Source organism: Cebus imitator, unplaced genomic scaffold (assembly GCF_001604975.1).
Source record: "Cebus imitator isolate Cc_AM_T3 unplaced genomic scaffold, Cebus_imitator-1.0 Scaffold55, whole genome shotgun sequence".
Taxonomy (NCBI): domain Eukaryota; kingdom Metazoa; phylum Chordata; class Mammalia; order Primates; family Cebidae; genus Cebus; species Cebus imitator.
The window spans coordinates 5,566,074-5,588,289 of NW_016107370.1; the positions used below are offsets into that span (position 1 = coordinate 5,566,074).

At 44.4% G+C, this 22,216-nt stretch overlaps 1 protein-coding gene across 2 annotated transcripts in view; it reads left to right on the top strand.

Annotated features, from left to right (window-relative positions):
• The first annotated feature begins 795 nt into the window (after positions 1–795).
• The window catches only part of ZCCHC2 (zinc finger CCHC-type containing 2), a 61,061-nt gene continuing 39,640 nt past the window's right edge, over positions 796–22,216 (top strand). The window contains exons 1-3 of one of the 2 annotated variants that reach the window (XM_017528867.2): positions 796–2,330; positions 18,613–18,724; positions 21,681–21,757. In XM_017528867.2, coding sequence (XP_017384356.1) covers positions 1,389–2,330; positions 18,613–18,724; positions 21,681–21,757 — 1,131 coding nt within the window. In that variant the 5' untranslated portion in view covers positions 796–1,388. The remainder of the gene's footprint in view (positions 2,331–18,612; positions 18,725–21,680; positions 21,758–22,216) is intronic. The other variant, XM_017528868.2, reaches the window with a different exon arrangement.

Consider the following 22,216-nt stretch of genomic DNA (forward strand, 5'->3'; position numbering starts at 1 on the left):
AGCCTAAATCTGAAAAACGTAACAAAACTTTTTTTAAAAAGTTTAAAGCCTGTCAAGTTAGTAGCTTAATAAATTCCTCCATTCACATGACATTTACCGCAACACAGGGATTCAAAATGGGTTAGACAACTTAATGTCATTTAGAAAATCAATAATTCCCGAAAGATACAGGTTTGAGGGCGGGGAAGGGAGAGACTTTTCCTAAAGTGCCCAGGAAATAATTTTCACAGAGCATTTCAGACCAGACGTTCCCAGCAGCGCACCCCTCCGCCAGGTCGCAGTGCGCACCTCCCGGCCGTGCGTCCCCACCTGCGCACGGTGCCTGCAGCCTGGGTGTGCTGCGGCCCGGGATCGCGGCACCGGGGCCGCAAACCAGCGCCGTCACCCGCGTCCGGACCCAGCCCCCGGTGCGCGACACAGCGTGAACCCCGAGGCTCCCGGCAAAGTTTCACAAGGTGGGAGACAGCACCCAGCCGGCTTTCCGGAAGTGCACCGGGCGGTGAGGATTCGAACGAGCTCGTCCCGGGGCCGGCGCGCTCACTTAGGAGAAACCCCCGCTCTCGGGAAGCGTTCGCTCCGGCCGCACAGGCAGCCGGGGCACCGCTGGCGGAGGTGGGGCGGTAGCTGGCAAAGCAGAGAGTCAGTAGTCCAAAGCCAGGCCAGGGCCCTCGGGAAAGGTGAGAGCAGCCGCGTCCCTCCGCTCACGTGGGCCTCGCACGCTCTTCGCAGCGCCCGGGCCCCCCTCGCGCCGTCCCACGGTCCCAGCCCGCGTCCTCCCCACACGACCCCGTTAAAAATCAGCCTTTAGGATCGCGCGGAAGCCGCTGAGAGGGAGGCGGCCGGCCAGCAGTTGGGCGTGGCTTCCCGGTGAAAGGCCGCCTCAGGGGCGGGGAAGAGCGACGTCACCGTTGGCTCGCGGCGCTGATTGGTGGAGGTTTGGTGCGCGGAACCCGCAACCTTCTCCGCCCGGCCCGGCCGCTCCACCTCCTCATCCAGCCGCTCGGTCCTCACCGGCTCGCGAGGGAACCGCTCAGGGACCGCCGCCCCGGCTCAGCGCGGACGACGGAGAGAGGGAGGCGGAAGAAGGACACCATCGTTCGCTTGCTCCCACCCGCACCCGAGTTCCCAGAGCCGGCGCGGAGCCCAGGGGGAGGAGCCGCCGCGGGCACGCCCCGCCCCCGGCCCGGGAAGACGACGCCACCGACCCGGCCGGCCGGCCACCGCCCCCCTCGCCGGCCGAGACCCGCCCCCGGCCCCGGCCCCGGCCCTCCCCCGGCGGCATGGAGGGGCCCCGCTCCTGACGGCCGCGCCGCCGCCTTGGCCCGTGCCCCACCTCGCGGCCCCTCCTGCCCGCCCCCGCTCGCATGTCTGCGCCGCCCTAGCCGAGGATGCTGAGGATGAAGCTGCCGCTGAAGCCGACGCACCCCGCGGAGCCGCCGCCCGAGGCGGAGGAACCCGAGGCGGACGCGCGGCCGGGCGCGAAGGCGCCTCCGCGCCGCCGCCGCGACTGCCGCCCCCCGCCGCCGCCCGCGGGCCCGCAGCGGGGTCCCCTGCCGCCGCCGCCGCCGCCGCCGCCGCCGCCCCGGGGGCTCGGGCCGCCTGTTGCTGGCGGAGCGGCGGCGGGGGCGGGCATGCCGGGCGGCGGCGGGGGGCCCTCGGCGGCGCTGCGGGAGCAGGAGCGGGTGTACGAGTGGTTCGGGCTGGTGCTGGGCTCGGCGCAGCGCCTGGAGTTCATGTGCGGGCTGCTGGACCTGTGCAACCCGCTGGAGCTGCGCTTCCTCGGCTCGTGCCTGGAGGACCTGGCGCGCAAGGACTACCACTATCTGCGCGACTCGGAGGCCAAGGCCAACGGCCTCTCGGACCCGGGGCCGCTGGCCGACTTCCGAGAGCCTGCGGTGCGCTCGCGCCTCATCGTCTACCTGGCGCTGCTGGGCTCAGAGAACCGGGAGGCCGCTGGCCGCCTGCACCGCCTGCTGCCCCAGGTGGACTCGGTGCTCAAAAGCCTGCGCGCCGCCCGGGGCGAGGGCTCGCGGGGCGGCGCGGAGGACGAGCGCGGCGAGGACGGCGACGGCGAGCAGGACGCTGAGAAGGACGGCTCGGGCCCGGAAGGCAGCCGCGCGGAGCTCCGAGCCGGCGGCGGGCTTGGCTCCAGGGCCCAGGAGGAACTGCTGCTGCTCTTCACGATGGCCTCGCTGCACCCGGCTTTCTCCTTCCACCAACGGGTCACCCTGCGGGAACACCTGGAGAGGCTCCGCGCCGCGCTCCGCGGGGGCCCCGAGGAGGCGGAGGTGGTGGTGGAGCCGTGCAAGTTTGCCAGCCCCAGGGCCCAGGTAAGGCGCGCGGAGCCTCCCGGGACTCGCGGTGAGGTTGCTGCCCCGGCGGCCTCCCCGGCCTGGCTCTCGGACGCCTCTTGCCCGAGCCCCCAGCCCGGCGCAGGTGGCCTGGAATCCCCACCCCGCGGCTCCCAGCGCCGGAGGGCTCGGCTTCGTCTCGCTGGGCCGTTCCGTTCCACTCCTCCACCCCACCCCGCACCCCGGCACACTCAGCCACCCGCCATCACAGAATGCTCTAGAAGTCTCTTCCGTGCCACGGAGTTGCCACGGAAGACATGGAGCTCCCGGCCCGGGGCCCTTCTCGGAGGAAGAGTGTCGGGACGTTTTTGGCTCTGAGCATCTCAGCGCTGGGTGCGGGAGCTGCGGGGCGCTGGAAGAACCTGTGCTAGAGCCGCAGTGAGCCCCAGGCTGCGCCGTTTTTCCTCCCCCGCCTGGCCGGCGCTCCGCCTCCCGTCTCGGGGCTACGCCGGGCCCTCGGCGGGGTGTCCTGAAGGTACGCTCCGGGCGAGCTGCCCTTGTCTCGGGCACAGAGGGACTTTTTTTTGCCTGGTGTGTGCCTGAGTTAAAAGGCGTCGTACGGGTCCTTGTGGCTCCTGCTCTGAGGGCTTGTGTTGCCAGCAGACATCTGATGTAGAGACCTGCGAAGGGACTGAGATGAGTAGTAAGGCACGTTGTCCGGGTAGGGAAACCTCTCTTGGCGCGGTCTGGGATGCTCTTTCTTTCTGGCGTACTCGCTTTCTCACGGGCTTGATTCCTGCCTACAGATTTGGGTTCCGGGATATTTGTTGGGCGTTTACTATAGGCGTTAATGTTGCCCAAAAGAGTTAAACACCAAAATGTAGCAGACGGGAATCCAGATGAGCTACTTGTCGTGAACATTAAAGACGAATTTTTATACAGCCATGAAAGCAATTTAATGATAATTAGGGCCCAGTGAAGTCTTCGAGGAGGACTTTTTTATGGGAAGGGGAGTAGGAGTAGGTTTCAGTAAGAGTGAGCACTGTAAAATGAGATTATTTTAGGGAGGCCACAGACTTTTGAAAGGTGTTGATTTGGATGCCATGCTTTTCAGCTTAGGTGATCTCTGGGAGACAGTGGAAAAGGGGATTTCCTCCTCCTTGCTTGAAAGGTAATTCAGCACATTTATCTGCTGTCATTCAGTACCCCAGAGCTAACATTGGGCGTGGTATTTCACTAGTGGCCTTGTGGACTCAGTGCCCATGCAATCAAGGAATTTGGGGCTGGAAGAAATTTAATCTAGCCTGAACCCCTCGTATTTAAAACGAAGCTTCTGTGAGGTAACTAACTCATGTTTTGGGACGTGTTTTATGAAACGCAGATGTAACGCTAGTGCCCAGCATTATCTCGGTGAGTTCGAAATTTTGTCACCTTCCAGTGCCTGTTTACTAACTTGCAGTGTGTGTGCTAATGGCAAAAGCCTCTTCCACCCTTCTTGTTAATTTCCCAAAAGTCCTATATGCCGCACAGCCATTAAATTTAGAAACAAAAACACAGATTCAGGCACAATGGTTTAAAAATTTTAAATGTTACTGTAATAACACAGTATTGTAAAGATAGCCTTAAATTTTGGGCCCAAAGAAAATGTCCCATAGTCGAACGTCTTACATCATTCCATTCATTTTATTCCAACGGGGTACCTGATTTTTGATTTTAACTGCTGGAAGTCTTTTTTTCTTTCTTTAAATTTCGCTTTTAATGCGCGTGTTGGGGGCAAGTAGAGGAAGGGGAGAGATGCGTGCAGACCAGAGTAATGAGATTTTTATCTTGACTGCAGTGCGTGGCCTTTTCTGCAACCAGTGAGTGCTGGGACGGATGGATAAAGTGAGGTGGGGCATCCTGCCATTAATGTCAGCACATCACTGCTTCTCAGACGTGTCCTATGCTGTGGCCATCAGGTGAAGTGGAGGAATAAATCATAGGGGGCCGCGTACTACAGGTGACACTGGGCTATTTCTAGGCGCGTGGTGGGGTGGCGAACTTCTCCAGCAGTTGTTTATGGTTACCGTAACACGTCATTCACTTCTCATTAAGTTGTTACGACCCCGCATTTCCTGCTGCTTAGAGTGGCCTCCGAGTCCCTAGCTGTGGCTTGTTCTGGCTTTGAGGACCTTTTATCTGATGTTGTTGCTCCCAGGCTGTCATTCCAGAGGCCGCTGATGCGGGTGGGCTGAGGTAAGCCCTCATTCGCTGCGGTCCAGCCCAGCTGTGTTCGGCCTTCCGCCGCCGCCGTCAGCAGGGAGGAGCCCGGGCTCTCTCGACCTCGGAGTGGAACCGCCGCGGTCCACCCGAGGGGCCTGGAGGTCACGCGCTGCCCGGGGCCAGCGCACGGCGATCTGGGGCCAGTCTTGCGGGGCTCCTCCCCTCCCCCGCCCCCGCCCTGCAAGATGGCGGCCTCGCGCGCCGCCCACGTGACCTTCGTGCCGGCCCCGCCCCCGGCAGTCTCGGCCTCTCCCAGCGGAGGCCAGGCCCTGGGCTAGCGCGGGAGACTTCCAGCCCGACTGGAGAACCACGTGGATGCTGCGCTCCGCAGTGCTTGGCCCTGGCGATAACCCTGGGAAAGGGAAATTGGTGTGGCAGCATTTTTTTTTTTTTTTTGTCCCGGAAGTAACCTTTTAGACACAAGTATACAACTTTAATCGAGAGTCAATTCTTTCTCTAAACTACCGTCCAAGTGGAGCTCTTTGGTGAGCCAAACGACCTATTTTCAGCCTTACTAAATGGTTAACATAAAATTAATGTCCTTGTAATTCTCTTTTCTATAAAAGTAGGAGTATACTGGCCAAGAAGAGCGTACCTGGCTCTCACAACACATTTGTATCCAGTACTGAGTCAGCATGTCTTTTAAAACATTTAAAAACTAATGACGTCTACAGATAGAACATGTCTTTAATGCCAGCTTTATCTTACATGCTTTGAAGTTGACAGGGTCCAGCAACTGTAACTGCTAGTATCATGCCGTGGTTACATTGTTAATAGTTGAAGTAACAGCAGGTCCACAGGTTGACAGAATATACTTTTTATGTTACATTGGAAATATAGGAAAACTTAACAAGGATGTTTTTACTTTTAATAGTAACATTCCAGAGTTTTTCTATATTATTTGGATGATTTTATAGTAAATATTATATTGGATTACAACTTAAATGTCAGCATTCTTTTTAGGAGGATTGTACATAAATCTCACTTTCTTCAAACAGCTGCAGTGGGTTGCCAGTAACTTGTACGAAATTCAACAAATAGGCCAGGGAGTGGTATTTAAGGCACTCATTAACAGTGTCCTAGGAACTCTGTGTGATTGATACAGGCCTGTGTGACGAAGTTACAGACTGCTTGTATAGCTGAAAACGCTTAGTTTTTAAAATGGGTCTCTTCCGATTATTAGGAAGCCAAACTATAGATTGTGTGTTAGCAACAAAAAAATGCATACGTATTTTAAAAGGTACTAGTTGTGTTGCTGTTACGTTGAAAAGGCAGGAAGCAAGACAGGGAAGCTTCCAGTTTTTGCAGGCTTAAAGACATTCTTTAACTGTTCGGGGGAAATCGGTATTCTAATTTTGGAGGTTTAATCCCCAACTGGCGACACAAAGGTGTAAGAAGCATAAAACACGTAAACTGTCATAGTAGTGATTAATAGGGTATGGCGATTCTCTGGAGATTGTGTCATCAGGATCTTCCAAGCTTAGTTGCTTGGCAAATAGTACTAGTGTTTGAAAGATAAAAATGTAAACTTTCTATACTAAGGCACAAAATCATCCTGTGTCTTCGTATTATTTGAACTCACAAAACATATTTGACCTTGTCATTTGAACTCACAAAAATCAAGTAGCTGTGGGTCCTTCACATAGTAAAATTAGTGAATTTCGTTTTTAAAAAATCCTTGCAAAATAGTTACTTTTTGATAGCATAGTTTAGTTAACTAAATTGTACTTGATAGACTAAGTACTTTGATTAATTTTGCAATACAGCAAACATATTGCAAGAAAACTCTTCAATGAGTTTTAACATAAAGGATGTTACTTCAAGATAACTTGAATGTGGATGTGGCAGTCAGAATCCTGGTGAGAGAGTAATTGACTTAAAATGAGACGGAAAAGGTTGATTTTCAGAATTTCAGTTATTATTGTAGGCACTAAAAAGATGCTTTTTTGGCTGGGCGTGGTGGCTCATGCCTGTAATCCAAGCACTTTGGGAGACCGAGGCAGGTGGACCACCTGAGCTCAGGAGTTCAAGGCCAGCCTGACCAACAAGGTGAAACCCCATTCCTACTAAAAATATAAAAATTAGCCACGTGTGGTGGCAGGCACCTGTAGTCCCAGCTACTCCAGAGGCTGAGACAGGAAAATCACTTGAACATGGGAGGCAGAGGTTGCAGTGCGCCGAGATCACGCTACTATACTCCAGCCTGGGCGATGGAGCGAGACTCTGCCTCAAAAAAAAAGAAGCCTTTTAAAAATGACCAGTTTTAATGCTCATTGGTAATAATACATACCTTTTTTTTTTTTTTTTTTTAACTCACTGGATCCTGCTACTGGGTTATTTGATACTTTAAAGTGAATAGTGTTGTTGAGGCAGTGGTGCTGCCTGAGGCTTCCCTTCCACCATTCTGGAAGTGTTAGGATTCAGTGAAGCAGTCCTTACTTGCAGAATAGTGTCTAGTTCATGGTCTTCAATAAATGTTAGCAGTTGCAGTTGAAGGCTCAGCCTTGTGTGGATGGGTGGTAGAGGAGTGGGCACAGCATCTCACATACTGAGAGTGAGCCAGAAACAGCTGTATCTTTTCTGGAAAATTTTAGGTTGGTTTGGCTAAAGCAAAGAATAAAAACAGTTCAGTTATAAAAGCCATTTAGAAGAGGTTTTTTAAAATATATGAGAGTTAAATAGTGAATATTTTAGTAGGAAATAATTATTAAAATCTTGAGTTTCTTTCCCAGTTACATTTTTTAATGCAATCATTTTCCAGGTAAGGAGAACTCAGAAAAAGTCTCACGTATACCATGGTGGGAGGCAGGAGGGAGTGCTAGATGTGGAGAGGAAGTACGTTCTTTTCCTCAAGTTGACTAAAATATGTCTGTGTGATTATTTATACGTACCCATGGTTTCTGCATCCAGGGATTCAACCAACTGTGGATAAAAACTATCGGGGAGGGGGGGGATTGCACGTGTACTGAACACGTACAGACTTTTTTCTTATAATCTGAAACAAAAAAGTATGGCAACCGTTTACATAGCATTTATGTTGTATTAAGTTTAATAAGTAACATGGAGATATATAGAGTATACAGGAGGATGTACATAGGTTATACACAAATACTGGGCCATTTTATATCTGGACTGGAACACTCTTAGATTTTGGTATTGGGAGGTTCTGGTACCAATCCCTCATGGATACTGGGGGACAATTGTGTATGTATCTATGTATCATCTCTCTCTCTCTCTGTGTGTGTGTATTGCCTTAACAATTTTTTTGTGTGGAGAGAGGGTCAGGAAGAGTGTTGTAGAGGCCATCAGAAGACCGTGAAGAATGATAGCCATGTTTAGTGGAGCCCTAGGGTGGAGGCTTAATGTTTCAGCTCTGCCGCTAGTTCTGTGATAGTTGTCAGCCAGGCCACTTAAATCCCGGAGTCTTACCTGTAAAATGGGGATAATTTACAGTCTTACCTGTAAAATGGGGATAATCTTTGAGGTTGTGGTGATTGTATTAATAAGTTAAGATGCAAAATAATTCACATATTGTCTTGAACATGCATTCTTTTTTGAGATTAGTGCTCAGTGCATTTTTATTTTCCACTAACACACAACTTCCAAAGTGTTTTCAGGCTTTTTTTTTTTGGTGACAGAGTCTCACTAAAAATCCTTAACAGTGGAGTATTTTGTATGTCGTTCTCTGTTAGCATCCCTGTGAATAGATTGATGTTCGAGAGGACGGGCAATTGAAAAGGTGGTATTTGAGACACATTTATTTGGAGCGGTTACTTTATTTTTGTTAGTACTTACTTGTAAGGGTCTAGTGTTCTACAGATAAACCCAAAGGAAGGAATTCTGTGAGTCATAGAACATTAAAATAGATCTATTTTCCTCGTGTTGGATTTGGGAATGGGAATGGAGAAAATGCATATTTTAGATTTAGATTATTATTAATTCTCATGCAACTGTAATCGACTTAAATCCTTACCCTGTTTTCGCATTTAGCTAGAAAAGTATTCTATAACTTAAAGCTGTTTTGCAGTTTTGTTAAGTCACGATTCTTAGCACAGACTAGAACCCATGGATAATTAAGAACATTTTTATACCTTTTTTTTTTTAAAGATGGGATTTCACCATGATGGCCAGGCTGGTCTTGAACTCCTGACCTCAGGTGATCCACCCACCTCGGCCTCCCAAAGTGCTAGGATTACAGGCGTGAGCCACTGCGCCCGGCTATACCTTTTTTATAAAAGCTGTTAAATTGGCTAACTTTTAGTTTATTTAGTATTTTTCTCTTGAGAAGTGTTAAGCTAACTTTTTTTTTTTTTTTTTTTTTAAAAGAGGGAAGCAAAAAGGCCTGTACTACTCTCAAGGCAGACTGAACTTTAATCTTATTGACTGTTTTTCGTTGTGGACGACTGTGTGTAACAGTACTTCTGTTACTTACAAAGATTTCTTTGTCACAAAATCCTCATTCATCCACTGACATTTTGGGGTTCCTATCTCTGTAAACAGTCAATCTAGAAGGGAAGTGCCTAATCGGGTGTTGATGTTACAGGTGTAGCCTAGCTGGGCTGGGGTAGTTGATTTCCTTCTGTTCTTCCTATGCTTTCGGGAACATTTGACCTTTAGTTCCTTTCTAAATGCCTTAGCTCATTAGAAGTGTTTTGTGCTCATTCAATAAGTCATTTATTTGAGGTCAGATTTATAGTTTGAAAAGGTCATTTTGGCAAGTAATTTAGTCTTCCCAGAGTGTCCAGTATAAAGTAGGGATATAATTCCTGTCTGTTTCATGTAATTGTTGTGAGGATGAATGTGTTAATGTATATGAAAATGTTTGGTAAACAAAAGTGAGATATATGTATTATTCATAGAGTGATTACCACAATGTGGTTGCAGTGGATGAATAGATAGACGTTAGGTGAGGCATGGTGGCTCATGCCTGTAATCTTAACACTTTGGGAGACCGAGGCAGAGGGATTGCTTGAGCCCAGGTGTTTGAAACCAACCCTGACAACATAGTAAAGAGTATTAAAAAATTGCTGGGTGTGGTGACAAGTACCTGTAGTCCCAACTACTTAGGAGGCTCCAACTACTGAGGAGGCTGAGGTGGGAGGATCACTTGAGCCTGGGAGGTCAAGGCTGCAGCGAGCTGGTGCCACTGCATTCCAGCCTGAGCAACAGAGTACGACCCTGTCTTGAAAGAAAAAGAAGGAGAGAAGAAAGAGGAAAGACATTTGAAGACATGATAGGGTTGGGTTATAGAGGGCCTTGAGGGCCATGTTAAAAGAATAAGGTGTCAGTAGGTTGCAGTGGGAGCCAGTGAAGGGGTGTGTGTGTGTGTGTGTGTGTACGCACGCGTGCGCACATGCGCCCTTATGGTGTGTATCTCATTGAGTGTCTACTGTCACTCTAATGTGAATCTGTATAAAAAGAGTGTCAACTGTCACTCTAATATGAATCTGTATAAAAAGACTACATGATTGATTTTTAAAAAATCTTCCAGACTCAGTTAAACTTTCTCAATGGTACTATTATGCTTCTAGTCACTCCAAATTGCTTGATGACCTTGATCATCTTCTTCCATCACATCCTGAATGCACACTTTCCTCATCCATGCCTGACACCATTCTCTTTTGGGACTTATGCCGAGACTTAGAGTAGCCTTCTGATTCCCTTGCTTTTAGCCTTCCCACTCTCATCTTTTGGATACTATTGCCAGATACACCTTTCTAAAGCAACATTTAATCTACTACATTTTCTTTCAGTGACTGATGGACCCTGACCTCTAATAGGTCTTTGGACTCAAAAATCTTTCTTTGGACTCAAAAGTCCTCCTCCCACTCTTTCTTCATATATCCTCCCTTTCATTCCAGGCTGGGTTCATGCCGTTTTTTCTTGTATGATGTTTTCTGGAATTGTCCCTATGGCAGTCTTAAAAGATAATTTGCTGCCACAGAATTTTAGATGCACATATATCACTGTAATTTTGATACTCTACTGTGATTCTTTGTCTTTTTAACATTTAAAATTGATCTCAGGCCAGGTGCATTGGCTCATACCTGTAATCACAGCACTGTGGCAGGCCAAGGCAGGTGGATTGCTTGAGCCCAGGAGTTCAAGACCAGCCTGGGCAACATGGCAAAACCATTTCTCTACAGAAAAACGCAGACATTAACCAGGCCTGGTGGTGCATGTCTGTAGTCCCACCTACTGAGGAGGTTGAGGCAGGAAGATCAGTTGAGCCCAGAAAGATCGCTTGAGCCAGCCTGGAGGATCACTTGAGCCCTGAAGGCGGAGGCTGCAGTGAGCTGGGATCACACCATTGCACTCCAGCCTGGAAAATAGAGCGAGACCCTGTCTTAAAAATAAGTAAATAAATAAAATGAAATTGACCTTTCACACGAGATTTAAGTTTCCCAAAGGCTCAGGCATTGTGCTTCCTTTTTTTGGTTAGCATTGCATATCTCGTAATTGCCCTGTCATAATTTCCTGTGTTTGTACTTGGAAAATATAAAGCTTGAAAAATACCAGGCTGGGTATGTGGCTTACACCTATAATCCCAGAACTCTGGGGGGCCAAGACAGGCAGAACACTTGAGGTCAGGAGTTTTAGACCAGCCTGGCCAACATAGTGAAACCCCGTCTCCACTAAAAATATAAAAATTAGCTGAGTGTGGTGGTGGGTTCCTGCAGTTCCAACTACTTGAGAGGCTGAGACAGAATTGCTTGAACCTGGGAGGTGGAGGTTGCAGTAAGCCGAGATCACACCACTGCACTCCAGCCAGAGTGAGAGCGAGACTATCTCCAAAAAAAAAAAAGAAAAATTCCAATAAGATATACTGTTTTAAGACTAAGTATATCGAGGCTGGGTGTGGTGGCTCAAGCCTGTAAACCCAGCACTTTGGGAAGCCGAGGCGGATAGATCACCTGAGGTCAGGAGTTCGAGACCAGCCTGACCAACATGGTAAAACCCTGCCTCTGATTAAAAAAAAAAAAATTAACCAGGCATGGTGGTGCATGCCTGTAATCCCAGTTACTCTGGAGGCTGAGGCAGGAGAATCACTTGAATCTGGGAGGCAGAGGTTACAGTGAGCTGAGATGGTGCCATTGCACTCCAGCCTGGGCACCAAGAGCAAAACTCTGTCTCAAAAAAAAAAAAAAAAAAAGAGAAAAAGAAAAAAAGGCTTAAGTACAGGCAGTGATTTTTGTCTTATTTTGAATTGTACTTACCAGTATGTACTTTATTAAAAATATCTGCAGTTATGTAGGATAGGCACAATTATTTTGGAAATAAGAGGAATTGCTTGTTTATATAAAAAGCATGGAACAAGTATAGATTTGAATTGAATTTTCGGTGGGTGGAAGCTGACTGGTTGTGCTTATTAAATATGCCTTCCAAATCAGACCGTTTGCAGCCTGAGCAACATACCAGGACCCCGTCTCTAAAAAGAATTAGCCTGGCATGGTGGTACGTGCCTATAGTCCTGGCTACTCAAGAAACTGAGATGAGAAGATTGCTTGAGCAGAGAGGTCAAGGCTGAAGAGACCCATGATTGTGCCACTACACAATCCAGCCTGGGAGACAGTGGGATCCTATCTCAAAAAAAAAAAAAAAAATCGATCATGTCTACTCCCTGTGTTAATTAAGCTTTTGTATGTGGGGTGCATAAATTGGTACAGACCTAGCAGTGACATTTTGATAGGATGGAAAAGTCGTATATTAACCTATTTTCTTACTGCGTGGGTTGTTGACGGTTGGTAGCCTGCAGTGTTTGGGCTCCGGTTTATCATCTCCTTGAGGAGTGGTGTGAGTCAGATGTAGAATTAGGGTAGTGCCTTGTTTGTGATTGGAAGGGTAAAAACTAAACTTTGGTCACTGAAGTGAACACTCTGTCATGTAAATGTTGGGGAATTTTTATGTTTCTTGTTAGAAATGTCTAAATTGGGATAGTATCCCATAGTACAATTGATTTTTGTCTTGGGTATCAGATGATTGAAATTCACTAGTGGTCCTAGAAGGGAGGTGGCATGGTCACATGTGAAGCAAATGCTGTAATGTTTGGGAGTACTTGCTTGAGAAAGAGGTCATCACTCATACAAAGAGGTTGTGGCATTGAGTGTTGAGTAGTTTTATTAGTTTGGGGAAATTGCCCATTCTATAATAACTAGTGGCATGAAACACAAATCCTAATACAGTGTTTGGCAACACTATAGTAAATCACGTACTGCCATAGATCCTTCTTAGGCTCTGTAAGCTCACATTTCTACACAGTTCCAAGAATGTTTCTGCACTAGGGGTGAAGCGGTAGCTCTCCTGCAGGTGCTAGAAGGCGTGGCAGTTCCTTCCACCTTCGGAACCCAGGCTCACATCCTTCCTGAGGACCTCTTGGCCTCCTTCCCTCATCTCTCCTGGGGCGTGGCTGCAACAGCAAAGACAGTGTCAGATGTGTGCCTCTCTAGATTCTTGTGCACTCATGCGTGCATTCTTTTCACCACACCCCAAAACACCCTGGTGTGGGGATTTAAAGATTTGGGGCTGCTGGCCCAAGGATGTAGCAATTTTTGGATCATCTTTCTAGTTCTAGGGTTAAAAGATGTTTTCCTTCTGTGTAAAAAGAGCAGATTGGCAAAAGAAGCTCAAATGCTAGTACTAAAGGTGGAGACCCCCAGCACTGGTGTAGGCTAGGAAGCCACTGCCTCTAGCTCTCTCAAGATTCCATGCCATTATCATTTTGTGATCCAATACAGAACCTGTATTTTTTTAATGAGTCCACTTTATCAACTAATAGATGGCGTTATTTAGGTCGAAATAGTAGAAGCATAAAGAGTTTTACAATGAAAACATCAAAGCTGGTTCACAAGTAAAAACTGCTACTCTCATTTCTCTTTCAAAGATTCCACTACTTCTTCCCCAGTAGACTTCCATATCAGCATTCTTTTCCTAGATCTTCCCTAATGCTGCAGGCTATGAGTTTAATGCTCTGAACATGGTAACGACATCAAAAATTGTAATTTTTCAATTTGCAGTAAACATGTAGAGTTCCCAGAAAATCTGTAGAGTGTGGTAGTGATGATTTTCCCTGCCCCAGCTATTTCCATCCATCTAGTTCCCTTTCGCTTGCATAACTGTAATTGTGACCAGGTCGCATCTGTGGACTGTGATGTCAGAGCAGATGCATGGATTCCGTAAATTGTTTGTCCCCTCCTCCATTCAGTAGCTGGAGTGCATTTGCCCAGGCATTGAGATAGCTAGTTGTGCCACGCTCTTGCTGAATTGCCTTATACTGGTATTGCTAGTTAAACTAAACAAAAGGTTGCATAGGGAGTGAGCCCATGTTCATAGCAGAAGTCCATAGTATGCTGTTTCTGGGCCTTGATTCATCGGTTCCCCTGCTCTTACCTGTGTTCCAGCACAGTTTTAATACATTACCAACCATGTTTCCTCCACCCAGAGCTCACCTTTTATCAAAGGCTGTAGGGTGATTTAAGGCACTACTTTGGGTTGAGTTGTGCTATTTCACTGAGCAGAAATGAGACCAACCTCTGCCTCTTCTACCACATCTTCTTCTTAAAGAGATAGGCAGTCAGTCATTCTTAAATTTTCCCTAGCTTCTTTCCTCTTCTAGAAAAATGGATAAAATTCAACATCTAGGTAGTTTCTAATAATGAATCATCTTCTAACATGCAAAGCAAGACTTCTTGTGAATCTTGCTTAAATAATACTGTATGCTTTAGGTGCAACCCTGGCTATTTAAAGAACAGAATTTAAAACATGTAACTGTATAACAAATTACTCCCAAACCTAGTGACTTAAAAGAGTGACTATTTCATTACCATCTCTCACAGTTTTGTGGGTGAGGGATTTAGACAGATAACTATAGTGAAGAGTTTGTTCTGCGGTGTCTGGGACACAGCTGGGACCTAGGTGGCATCTCTAGACCCCTCTCCTCTTTCCATGTGGTCCATCAAATGCGGCCACCAGGAGAAGTGCATGTCTCGTGGTGACTCAGGACTCCAAGCCCAAGTGTCCAAGAGGCCCAGGCTGAGGCTTCCCAGGACCTAACCTTAGGTGAGTGTCACCGCCGGCACATTCTGAAGCTGGCCTACGCCCACTGGGTAGGGAACTCATTCCACTTGGCAGTGGGAGGAATATAAATAATTTTTAGCTATCATTAATCTACCACAGAAGCTTAATAGAATGTTATTATATACTACTGTTAATTTTCTGAGTCTCATTTGACAAGTGAGAAAACTTCAGAAGAAATTAGTGAATTTGGTTTAAAAAAGTAAAAAACTCTTACTGCTTTGTTACTGTTGGGAATGTCTTGGATTTTTAAATTCATACCCTGCATCGAGGGACTAGAGGAACCATGTCTGCAGTTTGAACTTGGTTAACAACAGCAACAACAAAAAGGCAAATACAACCTTTGTTCTAATGGTTTGTTTTCAGAGAAGAATTTTTTAGGATGTCCAGCTACTTGGCTGTTTCACAAGGCCCCCACATTTAAGAAATCTTAAGTATGTAATTGTGATGGTTCTACATGTCATCTGTGGCAAAACCATGTAGACCACCTGAATCACATGCCATGTAGGTTTGTGCTAACCAGTAGCCCTTGAGGAGCAGGTGATAGGACAGAAGAAGCTCTGCCTCAGGTGAGTTAAGAAAGGAGAATGCACTATACTAAGGTTCTTTGTATGCTTGTGCGTATTTTTGCAGGCTTAGAATCTTTAAACTGTGCTTTCTTGATTCAAACAGAGAAAAAGTCTCCAGTTTTCTCTTGGTCCTGACCCTTTCCTGTAACTAGTCTTTGTAAAATGCTGATTCTGGCATTTCGCCTGTGCTGCATTTTCATGGGAATCTGAACATAACAGATAAAGTAGGTGCCATCCTCTTTATATAATTCCATTAAAGCAGGTGTTCTCAGATTTTATGATACTCTTCCCCCTAAGGAAAGTAAAGAGGGAGGGCAAGGCAGGCAGCATTGCCGAGCCGCCGCCCACCATTGGGGCTGCCTAACCGCCTAATTCTCATCTCCAGCTCATGCAGCGTCACATGGGTGAATTTAGTAACAGCTTCTAAACTTAGTCTGTATGATTTTATAGCATTGATACATGTTGAGACTTGGAGGGGAATAGAAGCATTTAATTAGTAGATATTTCATGGCTTGATGAACTTAGGACTTTGGATAGAAACTCAAACTTCATTTCTCTCCCTACGTTATTAAACAGGAAGCTACTTCTTGGTTGTTAAATTGGGTTCATAAAGTTAACTTCACACTTCAGAAATGTGATTTTGATTATGAAGGAAACTACTCTCATACTGTTGCTTCAATTTAATGTTTGTGGAAGCAGTGTGATCATTTCCATTTTTAGTTTTTATTGTGACGTAAAATATATAGCATAAAATTCTTATTTTATCTCTTTTTGAGTGTACAGTTCAGTAGCAGTGGTAGATTCCCATTGTTGTGAGTCTTCACCGCTATCTCTAGACACTATCATCCCAAACTGAAATTCTCTACCCATTAAAAGAAAACACCCTATTCCCCGCAGTCCCTGGTAACTACTATTCTACTTTGTTTGTTTGTTTTAGAGATAGGGTCTTGCCCTGTTGCCCAGGCTGGAGTGCAGTGGTGTGATCATGCCTCACTGCAGCCTCGGACTCCTGGGCCCAAGCAATCCTCCCATCTCAGCCTCCCAAGTAACTAGGACTATAGGTGCATACCACTACTTCTGGCTAATTAAAAAAAAAAAAATCTTTTGTAGAGATAGGATCTTGCTATGTTGTTTAGTCTGGTCATGAACTACTGGCCTTATGTGATCCTCCCACCTTGGCCCCCCAAAGTGCTGGGATTACAGATGTGAGCTACCACACCTAGCAACTATTCTACTTTTTTATGAACTTGACTACTGTGGGTATCTCACATGATTGGAAGCATGCTGTATTTGTTCTTTTGTGTCTGGCTTATTTCATCTAGCATACTGTTTTCAGGATTCATCCAGATCATATTATTTATCAGAATTGCATTCCTTTTTAAGGCTGAATCATATATAATCATATGTGTACACCATATTTTGCTGATCTGTTCATCTATTAATGGATTTTTATTGTTTCCACCTTGTGGTTATTATAAATAACTGCTATGAACATTGGTGTACAGATTATGTTTGCATTTCTTCTGCTTTCAGTTCTTTTGGGTATATCTTAGAAGTGGAATTGCTGGATCATAAAATAATTCTGTGTTTAATATTTTGAGGAACTGCCTGACTGTCAACAGTAGCTATACCATTTTGGTTTGTACCATCAATGCATAAGGGCTCCATTTCTCCACATCCTTCCCAACACTTTATTTTTTGATGATAATCATTGTAATGGGTATAAAGTGGTGTCTTGCTGTGCATCTCACTGATGAAAACATTTTTTCCATATTTTGCATTAGTTTATATTTGATATTATTGTTTTAAATTTGTGAGCTACATATGAGCAATGTAGAGAAATATTTCTCTTTAAGAAATGATTGACTGGCTAGGTACAATGGCTCACACCTGTAACCCCAGCATTTTGGGAGGCCAAGTTGAGAGGATCACTTGAGGCTGGGAATTTGAAGCTGCAGTGAGTTATGGTCATGCCAGTGCACTCCAGCCTGGGCAACAGAGAGAGACCCCGTCTCAAAAAAAAGAAAGAAGTGGTTAACCTATTCACCCAAGCTTCTTCCAGTTAACCCAACTATTTGAGAGGATTATATAGCATTTTATTTTCTTTGTTTTTTGAAGTGTTTACAGCAATGTTAAAATTTTTGAGAAACAGAATCTCTCATAGGTAAATGTGTAGTAAAATATATGATCTGGGTTAGGATATGCATGGCTTTGTTATTAAAAGAATTGATATCTGCATTTTTAAAAACCAGTAATATTGAAAATTGGTAAAGGCCATCAGTCTAAGTGTTATAGAAGTTGGATGTTGACTTAAGAGGTCCTTACTCTCCTCATTAAATGTTTCTAGGTAGACAGTCTTTGTTTCCTTGCATTTCTAAATAAAGAAAGACTAGAAGGCAGAAGTTTAGCTCTCAGAAGTATATAATGTGTCCTATTCTCATAAATAGAGCATTTCATACTTACTGTCAGGTCAGCGTGTGTGATTAGACAGCAGAACAAAATATTTTTAAATTGAGATTTATGGGGAGCTTAGGGTCTTCTGTTTGCCTTATTTCTTTACAGAAAAAAATACTAATATATGTTTATTACAGATTTGTAAAATCGTAATTGATTCTTAAAACTGAGGTGATGTTGATATGAGTAGTGTTTTGAGAGTCTGAACATAAAGGGAGGGGATAAGGTGCGAGATGTATTAAAAAACTGTCATCATCAGGCTATTTTGTTTTTTTACTTAATCAATATGATGTTGTAATAGTTTGTATGTGACAGTGCTTGATTTCTGGCGAGCTGCGTGTAAGTTTGGCATCTCCTATATTACTCGAAGCAGCAGATCTAGGAGTCAGAGTTACTCCAGCTCACTAGTGATGAGCTAAGCAAACTCAGTTAGGTTTAGAGCACCCAGTAGCTGTTAGATGACTTAAATTTAATGGTAAACTCCCTGCCTATACATATTCTTGTTTAGAAAGCCTTGGCATGTATTGATGATACCTTTCATAAGATCTTTTTTCTACAAAGCATCTGTTTAGAATGTTAATAAAACCAAACAATGAATAAAAATTGTGTAGTGATTCTTGTAAAAAGTACACATGCCTTGCCTATGGGGTTTAGTGTAAAGGGCACCATTTGTTGCTATGTGTTCCTTTGATCCTGATTCAGAATTGACATCATTGACAACTCTGAATCGTATTAAGCAATTTTATGTGTCCTGAGAAAGCTAGGACCGTTGATGATTAATAGAAAGCTAGTCTTCTGCTTTTGGTTCTGACACTGTGCCTTTGTGCCCAAAGTGTGCAGTCACCTATTGGATCTCTAAAATTTGCCATTAAAATGGTTGTTAGTTAAATAGGAAGACCTGTATCTGGGATTTATTGCTCTTAGTCCATGGTGTAAGTTAACATGTCTCTCTCTTTCTCATCTAGAACAACTCAGCTCATGGTGATTACATGCCGAATAACGAGAGCAGTTTAATAGAGCAAGCCCCATTACCTCAGGATGGACTTACCCTGGCACCTCACAGAGCTCAGCGAGAAGGTAGTATGCTCTATTTTTTGTAAGCATCAGAAGATTACAGGGTACTCTGTACACTAACTGTAAACTTTTTACTCTCCTTTTGGAAGTAGAGAGTCGTACTCATCCTAGGCTTCACTCAAGAGCCAGTCCTCCCAATTCTGCCGTCCTCATGCTGGGTGCCTCTGCACCACAGCCCTGCTTTTCCCAGCATGCACCCACTCGTTCTGCTCTGTAGTCCATTGTCTTGACTGGATCTTAAACCTGGTTGCATGCTTCTGAAGGCCAGAGAGCCCACAGAATATTTAGTATAGTGCTTTATTCCTAGAATTGAGCTCAGTGTCTACTAAAAAAGTAACTTTTTATACAAGTTCTGTGTAAGAGTAAGTAAGTTACTTATAAGTCCATTCTTCCTGCAAGAATGCAGTTTTTAAGAGGGCTGGAATGAGAGGATGGAAGGACATTGCTACCTGAAAAGGAATGAATTCAGATATTCTTTTCTCTTTGTATTTGGGGAGCCATTAACCTGTGTTGGGAGAGAAACTGAAATGGAAAATGTAGACTGCCATCTGGGCTTTAAAAGAGCCATGGATATATGATAAACTTCACACTCAGTTATAACAATATTGAATTTATGTCATTATGTCTCCTTTTTTTCCAGTAATAATCCTTTTTCTGTAATACATTTTTCCTCACAAAGGAAAAATAGGTCTGAATGTTTAGTGTCGAACTTAAGTGTTTATATAATGACCACTTCTATTCAAGACTATCACAGTACTACTGTCTTTCCAGCTAAACTACTTTAATCATAGACTGCTTCAGCTAAGCTCATTGAACGTACAAATAACCTAAAGTGGAGTTGGTTTTACAATGAAGGTTCCTTTTTTATAATAAAAATATTTTAGAAGAACATAGAGAGTATATCAAAATGCTAACAGTTGGCTGGGTGCGGTGGCTCACGCCTGTAATCCCAGCACTTTGGGAGGCCGAGACAGGCAGATCATCTGAGGTCAGGAGTTCAAGACCAGCTTGGCCAACATGGTGAAACACATCTCTACTAAAAATACAAAAATCAGCTGAGTGTGGTGGCGGGCACCTGTAATCCCAGCTACTTGAGAGGCTGAGATAGGAGAAACGCTTGAACCCTGGAGGCAGAGTTTGCGGTGAGCTGAGATCATGCCACTGTACTGCAGCTGGGTCAACAGAGAGCAAAACTCTATCTCAGAAAGAAAATGCTAACAATTAACTGTAAAGGTAGTACTGTAGATGATTTTTCTTATATTCCTACTTCTTAAAAAGTTTGTGTAATACATGCTTTTTAGTTTAAATTTATGAGGGTTGGGGGCACTTTCATTGTGGCCATTCCTCACCACATACTCTTGTCTTCTTTTACCGTGATTCCCATAGATAACACCAGACAGAACTTGAAATTGTCGCCGAAGCTATGTTCTCATACCCTGTAATGTCATAGTGACTTTTTCTGCTAAGTGAAACTGGGTTCTGACCAAACAAAACCCAAGATCCCCTACCCTTGAGCCCAGTGATTTGCAGAACTACAGCTGCTTTATTTCTGAATATAAGATTAGTTCAGAAGATTTTTACTTAAATAATTTAATGTAACAGCTTTTGGAAACAGCTTACCCTCCCACCCTCACTTTGGCTTTCATACTGTTGCACAGTTCTAAGGAGTTACAGGCTCTTGCCTGGCTTTTTGAGATTTTCCTTTGTTTCCATCCTCAATGTTTCTGGCCCACAAAGGGGAAATTGGCCCCCAAGCAGGTGACCAAACCCTATATATTTGGAAAGTTGATAAAAAAATACTGGTAATGTTATATCTCTTGTTTATTATAAATGTCTCTTCCCCTGTGTATTTCTGTATCTTATGTTTCATGCCTTCTCATTGCCCACCTTCTGTGGTCTTTTAACAGTCTTATTCTTCCTGTATGCTTTTGTCACTTTGTGTATTCCACTTTGTCTATTTTAACTTCTTCCTCTAAAGCAAAATGAATGCCCCTTTTCTCCTCCATCTCCAGCTCTCCCGAATCCAGCAGTGCACCCCCCATTCTGTTGAGTTACTTTCCTAACCTCTTCCCTGCAACCTTTAGCATAGTCATTATCAGCCTTTGATATCACCTACCTCATTATCCTGAAAGTACAGTTTCTTCTGTTTATACCCTGAGCAGCAGTCTCTTTAAATCCTTATAGTACACTTAATAGACTGGCTCTTTTGAAATTGATTTATTTCCTAAGGTGGTACTTTTACTAAAGGGGTTGCAAAATGGATAGTTGAGGAATTTAAACATTTGCTTATTTCATGAATAAACTGTTTATCTAGTTCAATTCAGGGTGTTTTAGAGTTTAATATAATTTATGTTTACTATTTTACCTCTAATAAATTGTGAAAATTTATTGAACATTTATTATAATGTTCAATTTTTATTTACCATTATATGATATTGAGGATTACATTTGAGAAGAGTAATTTTAAAATTCCCAATTAGAAATTTTTATCAGCTTGGTATGTTACTTTTGAGTAGTTTTTTTAAAAATTAAATATAAAACTAGGTATTTTCTAGTTTATACCTACTATGTATAAATAATTGAATGAGCCATATTTAGTTGCTCTTAAAATGCCATATTTGTGATAATGTGAATAACCATTTGGAAGATTATCATTTGGAAAAATATCTTAATTGCAGGTACCTTTTATTTTTATCCTTAAAATCTTCGGTGCTAGCAGAGTGTTTGAAATTACTTAAACACTCAGCATGTTATATGGGTATAGAAAAAAATTATTTTGTGGGCAGGTGGCACATTGCTATGCTTCTGGTTTTTAATTTTTTTAATTTTTTAATTTCATGATTTAAGGCCAGTCAAGCTTAATTGTTAAGCACTCGTCAACTTTTAGGGTTACCTTAGGTAACTGACATGTGTCTGTAGTCCTTGTAGCGCAAGTCAGCATGTGTTTTTTTTCTTTCAGCTGTACACATTGAGAAGATAATGTTGAAAGGAGTCCAGAGAAAAAGAGCCGACAAATACTGGGAGTACACTTTCAGAGTAAGCCATTTCCCCACAAAAGATACCTCACATGCTATGCTCAATGATCTTTGGAAAAACTTGTGGCAGCTTTGCTAATTTAAGGGGAAAGGCATTTATGTTTGTTTTTAATTAAGAGAATGTACTGTTTTTTATCACATACTACTGCATGGTTTGCCAAGCTTTTTTGAAGTTGCATCACATTAAAATAACCCTGGCTATTTTATTAAAAAGAAATAAGAGCCTTAGACTTAGGGATACAATTAAGATGAAAGAGATACGTTTTAAAAAAAGTAAACCTTTCGTGCCATTGTTTTTTAAGTCAAGATCACAGGCGTTGTCTTTCTGGCATTGTTTTCCTGGCATTTTCCTCTTCTTCGCTCTCTGACATTCTTATTCCCACTTCGTTGCCCTGTCTTCTTACCCGTGATTGCTTTTGTTGCCTGTCCTTCCCATAGCTGGGATTAGCTGTAGAGCCCA